Below are 16,983 nucleotides of genomic sequence, written 5' to 3'. Positions count from 1 at the left end.
GTAAAGAGAGCTGCAGAAAAACGGCAAACCAGTTCATAAGCCCCTTATACAGAGTTCCTTATGCCATGTTTTGTACCTCATGAGTCCATCACAGTACTCTTAGGTGGGTCACTGATAGAACACCATAATAGGAAGCAAATCATACTGCCTTTAGGTTCATTGTTAGAACAGCTGCTGAATGTTGCAGTCTCCTATTATTCCATCTGTCTAGTTCTCTATTAGGCCTGCCTCTACAACTACTGCTACAGTAGTTTCTTATTAGCTTTTTGAAAAAAAAAATCTTTATAATCCCATAACTGAAGTGATCTGAATACAAAACTAAGATTTCTTATAATCTGAAACACTAGGATGAAAGCATCCCATCTGGATGGCAAGTGCTAAAAGTATATGGTATTTCAATTTCTTGTATTGCCTCACGTTCACCATCCAGATTTATATGGCAGAATAAACATAAAATAATAATTATTGAGGCACCTAGGTGGCTCAGTCGGTTAAGCATCCCACTCTTGATTTCGGCTCAGGTCATGATGTTAGGGTTCTTAAGATCAAGCTCCGTGTTGAGCTCTGCACTGACAGCATGGAGCCTACTTGGGATTCTCTGTTTCCCCCTCTCTGTCCCCCCACCCTGCACTTGTGCACACATCCATGCATGCAGTCTCTCTCTCAAAATAATTAATATTTTAAAAAATATTTATTTATTTGCACATAGACAAAGTAGTTAGCAATACTTTTCCAAAGACTGCACCTTTCAGAAAAGAGGCAAACAGCAGAAAAATGTCTTAGACTTCAGAGGAAGATGTATCAGTCACCTGCCATGGCTCCAACTTACTACTGACCACTTCCCATGGCATAATGTGAAATCAGGTATGCTGAAAAGTCCAGCGCACAGGGATTTATATATGAGGGAAAAAAGCTAAAACTATTTAAATAGCTTAAAAATGTGAAATACAAAAAAGTACATAAATAACTATATTAAAAATTCACACGCTCAAAGTGAGTTTGAATGTAGTATAATAAATGAAAAGAACGGTAGTAGAGAATGAAAACATTTACCTTAGTCTCAATGTAATTTTTTAAAATATATTGTGAAAATAATTGTTATAGGAGACCCTCATGGAGATGCTCTGATACAACCTTTGAATGGTTCCCCCACCTTCTCTTGTGAAAAGTAAGGAAATAAATTAAGATATAAAGCAAACATGACATCAGGTTTGTGCTGCTTCCCCCAAACAATAAAGTTATACTACAGAAAATCTTTTGCTCTAAGCCTCTGTGTCCAGGAATCATGCTTATCGTTTAATGTTTGTATTAAAGAGAGAGACCTATTCCTTAGAGTTCTAAATAAGATGGTGAAGGTGTGATCTGATGTCCCCATTAAACTTGCTCTAAAGATGTGACCTGTAAACAATATGAGAGAATTTTATGTCACTGAAGAAAACCCACCATTTTTATGCCATCAAAGATCCACCATTGTTGACTCACAGAAAGTTAGTTACAACAGGTTTCGCTACCACTGTCTGTCCCCCCCCCCCCCGAAGAAGTCAATGAGTTGTGCACAGGAAATACAGTTGTGGGTTGTGAACAAACTCTCTGTTTCTACCTTTTCATCCAGGTGCATTTTGCTCAGGGGTCCAGGACAGCTAAGATATCTGAAGTAATCATACCTCTGACAGAGGGCTGAAAGTAGTATGCATAATATCTACATGTTCCTTGACAGGGTTCTGGATAGGCAACAAAGAGACCTTGAAAAAACCCTTAGGGTCATGAAACTTCTATTTCATTGTATACAAAGGAATCAAAATAAGGTCTAAACCAAAGAAGAGAGTTGGGAGTCATGACTTTTGGCAAGGCTGAAAACAGTCATAATCACTGTATAACCAGATTATAGATAATTTGGAAAACAAGAGGGAAAAAACTCACCCAATGTTTTCATATGTTTCATGTCAATTTTTAAAAACTCTATTATCTGTTAACAACTACAACAAAAGACAACCTCCTCAGATTCAATACAACCCAACATTTTCTTAATTAGATCTTGAGAAAAGAACTGCTATGAAATTACTTTGTTTAGGGATTCTGCACAGTCTTTTTTTTGTTTTTATATATATAATTTATTGTCAAATTGGCTAACATACAGTGTACACAATGTGCTCTTGGTTTTGGGGTAGATTCCCATGATTCATTGCTTACATACAACACACAGTGATCATCCCAACAAATGCCCTCCTCAATGTCCCTCACCCATTTTTCCCTTTCCCCCAAACCCCCATCAACCCTCAGTTTGTTCTCCGTATTTAAGACTCTCTTATGGTTTGCCTCCCTTCCTCTCTGTTTGTAACTACTTTTTTTCCCTTCCCTTCCCCCATTGTCTTCTGTTAAGTTTCTCAAGTTCCACATATGAGTGAAAACATATGATATCTGTCTTTCTCTGACTTATTTCACTTAGCATAATACCCTAGGAAACAATCAACAAAACTAAAAGGCAACCAACAGAATGGGAAAAGATATTTGCAAATGACATATCGAATAAAGGGTTAGTATCCAAAATCTATAAAGAACTTACCAAACGCAATACCCAAAAAACAAATAATCCAGTGAAGAAATGAGCAGAAGACATAAATAGACACTTTCCAAAGAAGACATCCAGATGGCCAAGAGACACATGAAAAGATGCTCAACATCACTCATCATAGGGGAAATACAAATCAAAACCATACTGAGATACCACCTCACACCGGTCAGAGTGGATAAAATAAACAACTCAGGAAACAACAGATGGTGGCAAGGATGTGGAGAAACGGGAACCCTCTTGTACTGTTGGTGGGAATGCAAACTAGTGCACACTCTTAAACTCAAGAAATTTAACAATCTCATTTGGTTTAAAAGTGACATTCTACAAATTTAACTTAGAAATTCCACTAGTACATTTTAAGTTTCTGATTTTTCATTTTTAATATTTTTTCATAATAAAGGTTTAACTAGTCCTACCATCTATGCATGCTAATGCATTAACTGGGTTAATTCAAAGGGCTTTTTGTTTCTTTTTTAGTTTGATCATTCTAATTAATTGCTTACCATTTTCTAGAGAGTTCCCTGTTTTGATGAAATACTTCCTTTTGTCCTCAGGCCAATTTTGTCTTTCCTGTAAGTGCTTTGTTATATTCAAGTAGGCTTCATCAAGACTCATGGCCATAAAATTGGGATCATAATCAGCAAGTATTTCCTTAACCTTCAAAAGGAACAAAATGGTTTAAATTCTGCTGCCACAGCAAAACCTGTCATAGAACAGCTGATAAGAAACATTAATATTCTTACTTTGAAATATAGCAAAAATCCTACAATCAATAGCTCATAGATTTAGGGAATAAATAATTTATTGCTAGGGCAAGTTTGTTCAAATTCTCTTTTGCATTAAAATAGATCATGAAGGCAGAAGACCATGAAACAGCTTCATTTGATACAATCTCTATTCAGCCATCTTTATCTAGATATAACAAGTGACTCAAATAAATCTCAGACATCCTTCTGCTGGCAGAGAAAGAACAGTTAAGTAACATAATTTTAAATAACTGGTCAAGAGTAGAAGTGGTAACAATAGGACCCTGCTCCCTCTCACCTTTTATGATGGTTTTTGTTCATTTTATTTATTTCTTTATAATTTTTTTTAAGTTTATTTATTTTGAAAGAGACAAGAGAGAGTGAGAGGGGCAGAAAGAGAGAGGGAGAGAGAGAGAATCCTAAGCAGGCTCCATACTGTTAGTACAGAGCCCGATGTAGGGCTCAAACTCATGAACCATGAGATCATAACTTGAGGGAAGATCTAGAGTCAGACACTGATCCACCCAGGGGCCCCAATGGTTTCTGTTCCTTTTAGAAAGCAATAATCTTGGGGCACCTGAGTGGCTCAGTAGGTTAAGCATCTGACTCTTGACCTTGGCGCAGGTCATGACCTCAGGATTCATGAGATGAAGACCCATGTCGGGCTCTGCACTGACAAACCAGAGACTGCTTGGGATTTTTTCTTTCTCCCTGACTCTCCCCCTCCCCCACTTGCCCTCTTGAGTGTGTGTGCTCTCTCAAAACAATTAAACATTTTAAAAAAATAAAAAGGAATAATCTTACATAAAGGTACTATGATGCTTTAGAAAGTAGTTCTATTTTAATTAATTATAATATGTACATAAAACTCCACTCAAAACATACATTAATGCATGTATCCATTCAGAAAATAAAGCTCAATTATCGTGATTTGGAACAGGAAAGAGGACAACTCTACAGTGAAAGTCTGTGACTATATTAAATTATGAGGAAAAGTCTGGAGCTGCATCTTGAGATAAAAGAAATGAAGAGATCAGAATTTCTGTATGATTCCAGAAATGACTTTTATATAAGACAGTTTTATTATGTGAAACTATGAATTTTACCACTGAAGTATTACCTGAAATTAGAGGAAGTAGTTGCCAAAATAATACATATATTTGAAAAAAGTATTTATTGAATTATGTTATACTTCCATCTAGTATTTAAAATCTGTCTGCTGTATAATGAGAACTTTTTTGAAGTTTTATAAAAAGAAAGCTTTTTAGCTTATTTTAATTATGAACAGCTGTGTCAAAGGTAATTTTAGAAAATGGCGATATAAAACTTGGCCATGCTTTACTCAGAGTACCTTAATTAGCTTTGTTCTTGTAGAAGAAACCAGTTTTATAATGTACTCAAATGGAATCTTTCTAGTGAAAATGAAACTCTGGAAAGTCTGTAGTTGGCAGCCAACTATGATTATTCTGAATGAGAAGTACTCCCTAGAGACACGGAGTACTCACTAACTTCCTTTTCATAGGATACTGCTTCAAGAACAAAAATAGACATGTTCCAGTAAAATTCAAGCACTCTGCCTTCCAGAACAGTTAAAGCTGTTCCATTCTTTTGGATAAAATAAAAATGGCTTTTCCTTAAACTTTTAAACCAAGCCACACATATTAACACCCTTATAGTCAGGGATTTTGTGCTGTAGTTCATTTACACACAAGAACTCACTCGTTATCTGCAAAAAAACTAGCTAGATCCTGCTCAAATTTGAAAGATTTCTTCAATATATGTAAGACTGCAGGAAACTAAAAATAATTTAGGTCTCATCATATCATCTGAAGTTTTAATGAGTTAAATAAAGTAGGACACAAAAAAATCCTTTCTTACAAGGTTTTTGAAGGATTTTCAAACTTACTGAAAGCCTACAATATTTACGGGTAGCATTTCTACCCTTTTACATTAGGAATACAGTAAAAGACATAAGCAGTAACCACCTGTGAACGTGCTTCCCCCTTCACCACCACCTTTTCAGAGAGAGACAAAAAGCACTTGCTGCCACAGACTGTTTTTGAAAGAATGAAAAAAAGAATTTGCTTTTTTATTTGGGGTAGAGCACCTTTTTAATTTCGGTGGGAGTCATTTCTAGAGTACATGAGGTGGAAAACAAATAAGAGGAGCAAATCTAAAGATTCTTCACATGACTAAATGGTAATAAGTGCTAGCTCAAAGTTTCTTAAGGGTTTCAATTCAGACAGTCGTCTTTAACACTGTATTGTACTACAGTAGGCTAAAAGTGTTTCATGTAGTATTCTAAAATTTTAATTTATGACTTAAGTTTTAGCACTAGCATGATAGTCCAGTTATCAAAAATAGAGAAAAATAGCAGCTTTTCCTATAAGACAGTTTAGGCAATTTTACTGAATTAAATCTTTATATTTCAAAGACCCTTTTCAAATCAAGATCATTCCGTTTTTTCTTCCATTATCAGTCTCTTGGACATTAAATGCTCATAAGCATTTTCACTAGACTATGAGGCAAGGAAAACAGTTAATCAAAATACAGGAATTTTATTATTGTTTAAAAACATTTGATAAAAAAATTTATTCGCAAAAGAGTTTGAAATTAATAACCTGAGTAGATTATATAAATTATAAATATAAGGTGATTCTAGAAAGATATATTTTGTACATTAAGAAAAAAACAGCTGAAGTTAATGTAGGTTAAAATTAAGGCAATCCAAAGTTTTCTGGGGAAATAAGAGCTTCTAAACAGAAGAAAAAAATATATGGAAAAGCAAATATCTGGGAAATAGAAGGGTGTACTCTGCATACTCAGTTCAGTTTTCTTTTTTTTTTTTTTTTTGTTAATTTTTCTAAATGTTTCTTTGTTTTTGAGACAGAGAGAGACAGAGCATGAGCAGGGGAGGGGCAGAAAGAGAGGGAGACACAGAATGTGAAGCAGGCTCCAGGCTCTGAGCTGTCAGCACAGAACCCGATGTGGGGCTTGAACTCGTCAACTGCGAGATCATGACCTGAGCTGAAGTCAGATGCTTAACCAACTGAGCCACCCAGGCTCCCCTCAGCTCGGTTTTCAATAAATAAGCTGGACAAGTGATAGAGAGGTAAGATTTAAAGGGATAAGCTAAGACCAAATTATGAGGTGCTAAGGCATCTGGACTTGATTCTGTAAGTGAAAAGAAATCAGTCAAAGTCTGTAATAGGAGTTCATCAGACTTACCTCTCTACTCACAGCTTGGTATTTGTCAAAGTTTGGGGGCACTATAGTGAGTTGTGGGCAGAGTCTTTTAGCAATAAATCCTGGCATAGCTGCACGAACACCAAACCTCCTTGCGTAGTAATTCGAGGTAGACTGAAAGAAAACAGACCACATAGGAAAAAATATACAAACCTAAATGGACACTTGATCCATACATTCATAAGAAACACATTACTGATGTGTATTTTCAAGTCAAGGACATTTCTTTTATAGGCCACTGCTTAGAATTGAGCTTTGACTTTATCCTATCATAGTATTATACAATGACCCTCTCTCTCACTGCTGTCTCCATATTTATAACATGATACCAGGAAATAAACAAGACTAATAAAAAGGTTCTCTTATATTTCCAATAACTAAACTTCACTTGCTCTTTTTTTTTTTTTTTTTAAGTGCCATGAGGCTAGATGGTTTTAAGTTTATTTTTTTGGAGAAATAACACACACGAGCGAGTGCATGAGCAGGGGAGGGGCAAGGAGAGAGAGAGAGACAGACAGAGAGAATTCCAAGCAGGCTCCACACTGTCGGCACAGAGCCCGATGCAGAGCTCGAAGTGGGGCTCGACGCAGGGCTCGATCTCACAATCCAAGAAATCATGACCTGAGCCAAAATCAAGAGTTGGACGCTTAACCGACTGAGCCACCAGGGGTCCCTAAACTTTACTGGTTCTAAGGCATACCTAATATAGTATACAGCAAAGTTTGGATGATGGTGGGTGATGCTACATGGAACTAATAGTTATAAAGTAATGTTATAGTACAAATAGATGTTACATGAAAGTAATAGTATAGAAAGTAATAGTATAGTATACTAGTATAGATTTGAAATTTGCTATACTTGGGGTTTGGGAAATTTTTCATTTACAACAAAAGTCAAAGGTTCTAATATATTGTCAGCCAAATTATATGTCAAAAATATAAGTGAATAAAGCTTAAAAGAACTTTGAAAATTACGTTTTATTTTTTCAGGCTTGAATATCCTTTTTGGTGAAACACTTTTGGTGAAAAAATTATGAAAGTCAGAAGGAGAACATTACTTTTAAATCTTGTGGATGATGATACCACACACAGTACCATTTCCAAAAAAATTTTACCACAAGTGACATCTTTGAAATCTCAAGTGAAAATTCAAAGGAATGTAAAACAGAATCTACCATATGAAAGGGATTACTTCAGAATAACATCAATTTGCCATTAATGGTTTTCAAATGGCATTTAATAAAAATCTTGATAGTACTCCAAACTATGCTAATCTTTGGTCAGTATTCTGGAACAGCAAATGCAGACAGCACTAGAAAAACAAATCAATATGTTAAATATAAATAAACCTAATGGAATTGATATGAAAGCTAGATCTGTAGTAGAGCTGAAACAAAATTTATAATACAACTGCCTTTAACTTTCAGGTTTGTGGTAGGTAGACTACATGTAAATCACAGCCACAGTATTTTACAGTTCCTCCTATCCAAGGGTGGGCTCCAGTGTCTCATGCCAAGTGACTAGCACTGAGACTTGCTTTGATCAAAAAGATGTGAAAGAGTGACATTATGTGAGTCTTGAAGCCTAGGCATTATGAAGTCTGCAACTTTAGCCTTTGCTTTTTTGGGAAGCCAGCAACTGTGTAAAGATCTTGGGTTAAACTGCTAAATGATGATGATGTACCATATGGACAGAGGAAAGCTCAATGGCTGGAAACCATTCCAGCCACCTTGGCTGAAGGGCCAAGCATGTTAGTGAAGCCATTTTGGATCCTCCAGCCCCTGCTAAATAGCTCTAGACAACCTCAGGTAGAGTGGAGTTATCCCCATTGTACTCTGCTTAAATTAGAGAATCATGAACAAATAAATGGTGTCCACTAAGTACTTGGAGGGGTTTGTTATGCAGCAATAAATAACTGCCATGAGGTCTAACTATGAATCCCAACTTAGAACATTTCAAGGATCTACCCAATTCATCAAAAAAGAATTTTTAAAAAATTTTTTTAATGTTTATTTTTGAGAGAGAGAGAGAGAGAGAGAGCGAGCGCTAGTGGGGGAGGGGCAGAGAGAGAGAGAGGAAGACACAGAATCTGAAGTAGGCTCCAGGCTCTGAGCTGTCAGCACAGAGCCTGATGCGGGGCTCGGACTCACAGACTGTGAGATCATGACCCAAGCTGAAGTCAGACGCTTAACCGACTGAGCCACCCAGGCGCCCCAAAAAAGAATTCTAACTGTAACAGACTGGAATAATCAAACATGTGCTATCACTACCATTAATTTCTAAATATACTTTTATGAGTTTAATAGAACAATAGCAATTATACTTCAAATCTCATTAGAAGGGAAGTCTATTAGCTGAGCACACAAAAGCAGTAATCTTTGTTTAAATATGGCAAATAATCATTTTGAATTTGGAAATAATAACCCATTTTTAGGAGGACAGAATTTATAGGAAAGAAAATATTTTGCAGATCTAGCAATGGATTTAGCTTTAACATGGCTACAGTATGCGTGCGTGTATGTATATATACACACACATAGATAATTTCACATAGATTATATGTTCTTAAAAATAAATGCATTTTTTCAAATATAGGCTGATTATTTATAGGAAAAGGAGAGTAGTCTTTCAATAAACACTGTTTTGAAACTTCAATTGTTAGTTGTCTGCATACTTATGGGAGCACAGATAATGAACAAACAGATTATAGTTTTATAATAAAACAGTAACTCAGTAGGAAGCAGATTTATAGCTAAGGCATTTGAAAGACTTAGAAACAGGGTAGAACTCTCTGTTTCTCTTATAGATATGTTTTTTTATACCAAAATCCATCTACTCCAGGTGTCATTTCTAATTCCCCACACAGTTTTAGCCACATATAGCAATCCTGGCCATCTTTACCTTCTATGGTTAGGGTGGCAATGAGGGAGAGCAACATGGCAATCACAAAAGTTAAGATTCTAAGCCATGGGAAAAACTAATTACAGTCCTATTTTAATGAAGTATGTTACTCTAGAACTCAGGTTGGGAAACCTTTTCTGTAAAAGTCTGGATAGTAATTACTTTAAACTTTGCAGATCATAGGGTCTCTGTTGCAGCTACTCAACTCTGCTCTTTTAGTATTATTATTTTTTAATCTGAGAGAGAGATAGAGAAAGCATGCACATACAAGCAGGCAAGAGGGGCAGAGGAAGAGAATTTTAAGCAGGCTTCATGCTCAGCGTGGAGGCTGGCGTAGGATTCAATCTCACAACTGTGAGATCATGACCTGAGACGAAATTAAGAGTTGGCCACTCAACTGACTGAGACACCCAGGAGCCCCTCAACTCTGCTCTTTCAATGCAACAACAAATGAATGGCACGTGACAGAGTTCCAATAAAATTTTATTTACAAAAAAAAGGACTAGATTTGGCCTGCAAGCCACTGTGTGCAAGCCTGCTTTAGAATAACATTTCCTTTTCTTTCTTCTCCAGTTCTCTTTAACTAGAATAGTTACTTTAAAAAATACAATTTGCAACAGAAAGATACAATGTCACTCTACCATTCACCAGGTTTGTAATTTTGGGGAAGTTTTTAAACACCCCTCTGAGTTAGTTTCCTTGTCTGTCAAATGGAAATAAAAATTTCCTCAAGTGATGTTGAAAGGATTCCATAATTGAGCACATATAAAGCACACAGAAAAACGCCCAGCAAACTGGTAAAGCTTACCAAAGTCTTCCCCTTCCCCCTTCATGAACCAGTAAGCTTTACTTGAATATGTTATGAAATTTCCTTTTTTGTCTTTGATCTTTACCTACTTACCAACATCATCATTGATCCTACAGCAATGGGTTTATCCTTCAGTTCTGGATTGTCCCTCATTTCTACAGCTGCATAGAAAGCATCCATGTCAATGTGCACTATAGTATTGTTCAGATCCCGGCTCTGTTCTAATTCCATTGCAAATCTGTCAACCTTAATTTTTTAAAAAGTTAACATATTTTTAGTCAACATGATATCAAAACACCATCAATCATAACATCAATCTCTCGTTTAGTAGGTATCTATCTCTGTCCATCTATCCATCCATCCTTCCACCCACCCACTGACCCACCTATCTATGTATACATTTTTTTGTTGAAGTTTCTTTTTTATTTATTTAACCTTTTTTTATTTAATTAATCTCTACACCCAACATAAGGCTCAAACTCACAACCTCAAAGTCAAAAGTCAAAGTCATATGTTCCACCGACTGAGCCAGCCAGGTACCCCTATCTACTTACACTTTATTGTTGTTTATTAAGGCTGATAATTGCTTCTATTTTCATGAAGATAGGGAGTTGATTCTCAAATATCTTACCCTACCAAGTCTTCCATCTCTCACTCACTACAATCACATAATAGGAACTTAATAAATATTTCTTGAATGAATGAAATATTGTAAGTGCTTGTATCAAATGATTCTTCTGCTTTATAAATTTGGACATCAACTAATGGTAAATAAAAGCTTAGGTAAAATAAACAATTCTCACTGACTCATAACATTAACATTTTAAAGTAGCAACAAAGGAAATCTACAACGAAAGATTATATACTTCTTTGGCATATTACCTTTACGCTGAAGAGTACTGTATAAGTGAATGTACAAATCATAATGTAAACATTCACTCTGTAGAACTGTTTTTATAAGTCTAAAATTTGGTAACCGTTAGTCAATACAAATCAAAATTGAAAATTTAAGCTATAATTTATTTTCATGAAATCAATATATATGTCAAATATAATAGCCAAGAAACTTATCTTTAAAGCATTTTTATTTCTCTAGAGAGAAAGAATTGGATTGATAAGAAGAAAGGGAAATGAAAGGAGGTAAAAATAACCAAAGTATGGCAGGCAGTAAGAAAAAGGTTTATGTAACAGACAGACCCATTTCCAAGTGTTCCTTTTTGTGGCCTCTACTATAGAGGCTGAAGAGAAAAGAAGCTAAATATGCTTCCCAGCTTTCCCCGTAGCCGAGGGTGGTGGTGTGACCATTTTGATCTATGATCACTTGGAATAAGATGGAATACATAAGGAGCAAGGAATAGTGGCTAGCAAATGGGACAAGTTTAATGAATGTAATCTCTTACTAAAGGATCAAAGGATAGCTGCACAGCAAAGGAATAAAAAACTGAGGGGAAAATAGATATAAGCAATAGGGGTAAGCTCTGGAATGAAAGCAATTTCCACCATGTGGAGATCTCTATAGCAGGTTTTCTCAAAAGTGGAAAGTTGCAGGGGTATAATTCAGTATTTCCTCCTCATTAGACTTCAACTCTGCTTCCATTCTGGATAATTTTTTTCATGGTCTTCCTTCTTAGCATTATAGTGACACTAGTTTCCCCACTAGCTGCAGACTAAGACTGCAACTTCTCTTTTAGAAATAATCCCCTGAGGAGCACCTGGTGGCTCAGTTGGTTAAGCGTCCGACTTCGGCTCAGGTCATGATCTCACAGTTCATGATTTCGAGGCCCACGTCGGGCTCTGTGCTGACAGCTTGGAGCCTGGAGCCTGGAGCCTGCTTCGGATTCTGCGTCTCCCTCACCCTCTGCCCCTCCCTGGCTTGCACTCTGTCTCTCTCTCTCTCTCAAAATTAGAAATATTAAAAGAAATAATCCCCTGAACCATATTTGTTTCCAGTTGGTTCCAGTGAACCTCTAGAGGGTCTGCTTCTGTTTAGGCTACAACTCACTGAGATGCTCTGTGCCTTTTTCAGGCTGTTCCTCTGTCTAGGACGATCTTCCTCATTCTGTCATAAAGCCTTGAAGGGTCAGCTCAGATACCTCTCTGTGGCTTAATTAGCTCTCTGTCCTCCATGCCACAGAATTTAATGTTCCCTTAGTTGTTTTCCTGCCCCTATGGTGCACTTACTATATTAGATACTAAATTATGAGTTCTATCAAGATAAAGACTTGATTTGCCTTTAAATTCTTTTCTTATAAGAGAGAAAGAGGTGAGACTTATAGGAGAAAATACATAAATTTTACACTGATAAATATATATATATTTTTCTGGTTTAAAAAGAGGAAGTAGAATGTGCAGAAAAATTTTGCAGAAGGCTGATCTCATGCAGTGAGAAACCTAATAAGTGGAACTTTCACATGACTCCAATCTATCATCCAGATTTAAAACAACTATTTTTTCCAGTACTTCGATTTTAAATTAGAGAATAGCATCCTGACATAAAAAAAAAAAAAAAAAAAAGATGTAGACAAATCATGGAGGCTAATAAAAATAAGGGGGGGTTAAAAACTACTCTATTTCAATCCAGAAAATATACCTATGATAGGAATCGACTGAGAATATGGGAGCAGCATTTGAAGTATCTTAACCCATAAATATTGGAAAGGAAAAAGATAATAAATGGAAAGCAAACCAGGTGGAAAAAAGCTTTCCTTAGCCTCATATGTTAATTTTATGACAGTTCCTTCAGCAATCTATTATCTTTTCTGTGCTTCAAGCAAAAGTACAGTTGGCAAAAGGAAACCTCCCCACTGAGTGACTCACACATTCCGCTTTCCTCTACTCTCATTACTCACCCTTGTCTAAACACTTTTCTCTCTGCAACTACCAAATGCACACCACCCTGCTTTTCTCAAATTTCTTCTAATGAAATCCTCATTCATGTTTTCCATTCTTCTATTTTCCCTTACAAATAACTTCCATGTTCTGATCTGAGCCTCTCACGTGTATGTTATCCCTTTTGCCACAGTTCAAAACTAGTGTGTGTGACCATGGTTAAGAATAAGAGCTTCTTCTGGGTCTTCAGTTACATGATGGGGGCAAGTTAACTCCCCTCATTCTTCCTTTTTTTGAAAAGTGGGACTAAACCAATCCCCAACGATTGGAAGAATTAAAAGAGCTACTCATGTAATGTACTCATCCAGGGATATGGAAAGGGCTTCATGATATTACCTATAATTTTAAAAACAGAAGTGACATTTATTGAGTATATCAAATGTGTCCTATAGCCACGGTGGCTAAGTGTACAGATTAGAATCAACACTTCTATGTTAACTCATTTAGTGATAAAAATAATTCTGAGATGGTAATTATTATTCCCATCTTATAGATGAGGAAACTAAACTTCAGTAAGAGGAAGTAATCTGCCCTAAGTCATACAGCTGGTAAATGTTAGCACTAGACCTATGAACCAAGTTACTCTAAAGGCTGTGCTCTTTCCATTATTTTATAATGCTTCCCTAAAATGTATCTTAAAAAGTCTTTAATATTGAAATAACTTCAAACCAAACTCAAATAGTGTATTTTATATCAACATTATGCTTTATTTACTTTTTAAAAAAATCCCCTTTTTTGATTACATTCAGGAAACTGTTTCAGAAATATTGTTTTTCATTTTCCTGACTTACTACTACCCTAAATTGGTAAATAAACCCAGGTCCATAAAATCAGTTGTTAAAATGGTCAAAATGCACAGATTTGCTGTGTAGTTTCCATTTAATATAACATGGATGTTTGTCTATTCTTTTTTTTTTTTTTAAGTTTATTTATTTATTTGAGAGAGAGAAAGAGAGAGGGAGACCGTGAACAGGACAGGGGCAGAAAGAGAAGGAGAGAGAGAGAGAGAGAGAGAGAATCCCAAGCAGGCTCCACAATGGCAACATGGAGCCCGATGTGGGGCTCGATCTCACAAACTGTGAGATCATGACCTGAACCAGAATCAAGAGTTGGACACTTAACCAACTGTGCCACCCAGGCACCTCAGATGTTTGTCTATCTAATTTATGAATCCATGTTATAACAAGATGTTTTGGCAGCTACAAAAATGATTGTGCCTTTAAGAAGTCTAAAGAGGGCAGGATGGAGTGGGGAACACTTAGGTTCTGAATAAATACTCCGGCAGACTATAGAGGTTAGTTACCTCAGCTTGACTAACAATAATAGTTCCTACCATCATAGCATCCATACAAAAATCTATTATTTGGAAAATTCATGACACTGGAATAGAAACACATTTCCCATAGAAAACCTCTCTTACTCTCAGATCTTCTAGATTCCTTAGGATTTCCTCAATCCCCTCCCATTTACACAATTTCTTTTAAAGGAAGCTCAACAAGTGAAACAATTTAACAATCAACATAAAACAGATTTCCTGCCACTCCCCTTTCAAAAGATGTCAGAGAGTCTCTCATGAAATAGTCAACAAAAACTGTAACAAAATCTGAAGCTCTGTTACACAATATAAAGTATTTTCTAATACTTCAGATTATTAGCATATTTAAGGATTATGAGCTTTAAAAAGAGTCATGAACAGCAAAAAGTTCTTATATTGCATGACTCATATGCATCATATCTTTAAAGCTTTATAAGAGATATTTGTATAGATGATTAAAACTTACCAAAAAAAGGTTCTGAAAATAAATTGCCTAAGGATTAATATCAATTAAAAATAATGTTATTATACACAGAATGGATCTGTTTTAACTCGATGAAACAATGCTTAAATTTATGTGAAAGAAACAATGCATGAGAAAAAAATTTATAGAATCGTAGTGAAGGAACATATTAAACATATTATTATTATTGAATAACTAAAATTGCATGGTATGATAGAGGAAAAGATTCAACTGAGTAGAAGAGAGAATCCAGAAACAAATTTAAGTACAATGAGAATTTAGTATAGGAAGAAAGAAAGGGCCTGGGTGGCTCAGTCTGTTAAGTGACCGACTTCAGATCATGTCATGATCTTGCAGTTCATGAGTTTGAGCCCTGCGTGGGGCTCTGTGCTAACAGCTTGGAGCCTGGAGCCTGCTTTGGATTCTGTGTCTCCCTCTCCCTCTGTCCCTCCCCTGCTCGCACTCTGTCTCTCAAAAATGAATAAACGTTAAAAAAAATTAAAAGGAGAAAGCACGTGAGCTGACGTAATGTGTGCAATTTCTCTTTGACTTGTTGAATAGCAAATTACTTTCCTTTGATTTTTTTTCCTCATTCTTTCTTCCTTACTGGGGTCTAGAATATAGACTGGAGGTAATCCCATTTTGTAAACCAGGTAAGGATAACACTTAGGGGATGACAGAACAACACGATGTAGAACCTGGGTCCCTAAATTACTACAGTGAGCAGAACCACCCAATCAGTTGGGACTACTTACCTATTTTTTTAAATGTTTATTTATTTATGAGAGAGAGAGACAGAGCATGAGTGGGGCAGGAGCAGAGAGAGAGGGAGACACAGAATCCAAAGCTGGGTCCAGGCTCCAAGTTGTCAGCAAGAGCCCACATGGGGCTTGAACCCATGGAACTGCAAGATCATGACCTGAGCCGAAGTTGGACGCTTAACCGACTGAGCCACCCAGGTACCCCAGGAATACTTATCTATTATGTGAGAAAGAAATAAACTCTTAACTGATCTGAACCACTGTATTTTGGGATCTTGTGCCAGCTACTTAGCCTATATACTAACAATAAAAAAGGAATTCCCATAGGAATGAAATATTAATGGCTAATACAAGGGAAGACATTCTTTTTCTGTCATAATCAAAGAAGGCGCAAATTAAAATAACCCTGAAATAATATTTAGACACTACCAGCAAAAACTAAAGGATTGATAAAATTAATAAAATTTAATTTGAAACAAGTATGTGAGGAAACTAGCACTCTTGTGTTGAAAATGTGAAAATGTGGGGCGCCTGGGTGGCGCAGTCGGTTAAGCGTCCGACTTCAGCCAGGTCACGATCTCGCGGTCCGTGAGTTCGAGCCCCGCGTCAGGCTCTGGGCTGATGGCTCGGAGCCTGGAGCCTGTTTCCGATTCTGTGTCTCCCTCTCTCTCTGCCCCTCCCCCGTTCATGCTCTGTCTCTCTCTGTCCCAAAAATAAATAAAAAACGTTGAAAAAAAAAAAAAATTAAAAAAAAAGAAAATGTGAAAATGTACAATCTTTGGTGAAAATAACAGGACAAGAGTACAAAGATATGTAAATAAGAACAATCATCGCAAGGTTATATATAAAAACAAAAAACTGAAACCCATGTGGGATAAGGCAAATAAATTATGGTACCTCCATACAGTAGAATGCTATGCAGCATTAAAAATGCTAATTTTGGGGGTCGCCTGGGTGGCTCAGTCAGTTAAGCGTCTGACTTCGGCTCAGATCATGATATCGCAGTTTGTGAGTTTGAGCCCCGCATAGAGCTCTGTGCTTCAGCACAGAGCCTGGAGCCTGCTTTGGATCTGTGTCTCCCTCTCTCTCTGCCCCTCCCCTGCTCGTGCTCTTTCTCTGTCCCTCAAAAAATGAATAAATGTTAAAAAAAATTTTTTTAAATGATAATTTGCGAAGGCAAAGGCAAGTGATCTTTCTTTATGAGAGGAGACCACTTATCACATAAGATAAAAAACTAGCTTGTGCTCTAGGAAAGCATATATGAAGAAAATGACACATTACAA

At 36.5% G+C, this 16,983-nt stretch overlaps 1 protein-coding gene across 4 annotated transcripts in view; it reads right to left on the bottom strand.

Moving 5' to 3' along the window:
• POLK (DNA polymerase kappa) overlaps window positions 1–16,983 on the bottom strand; it is a 73,240-nt gene that overhangs the window by 21,802 nt on the left and 34,455 nt on the right. For all 4 annotated transcript variants that reach the window (XM_049649649.1, XM_049649648.1, XM_049649651.1 and 1 more), the window contains exons 4-6: window positions 10,366–10,518; window positions 6,547–6,678; window positions 3,076–3,229 (exon numbers count right to left, since the gene is read on the bottom strand). In XM_049649649.1, the coding sequence (XP_049505606.1) occupies window positions 3,076–3,229; window positions 6,547–6,678; window positions 10,366–10,518 (439 nt within the window). The remainder of the gene's footprint in view (window positions 1–3,075; window positions 3,230–6,546; window positions 6,679–10,365; window positions 10,519–16,983) is intronic.

The sequence above is a fragment of the Panthera uncia genome (genome assembly GCF_023721935.1).
Source record: "Panthera uncia isolate 11264 chromosome A1 unlocalized genomic scaffold, Puncia_PCG_1.0 HiC_scaffold_17, whole genome shotgun sequence".
NCBI lineage: Eukaryota > Metazoa > Chordata > Mammalia > Carnivora > Felidae > Panthera > Panthera uncia.
Note: the sequence above shows the minus strand (reverse complement) of the source record. Positions and strands in the feature narration are given on the sequence as shown.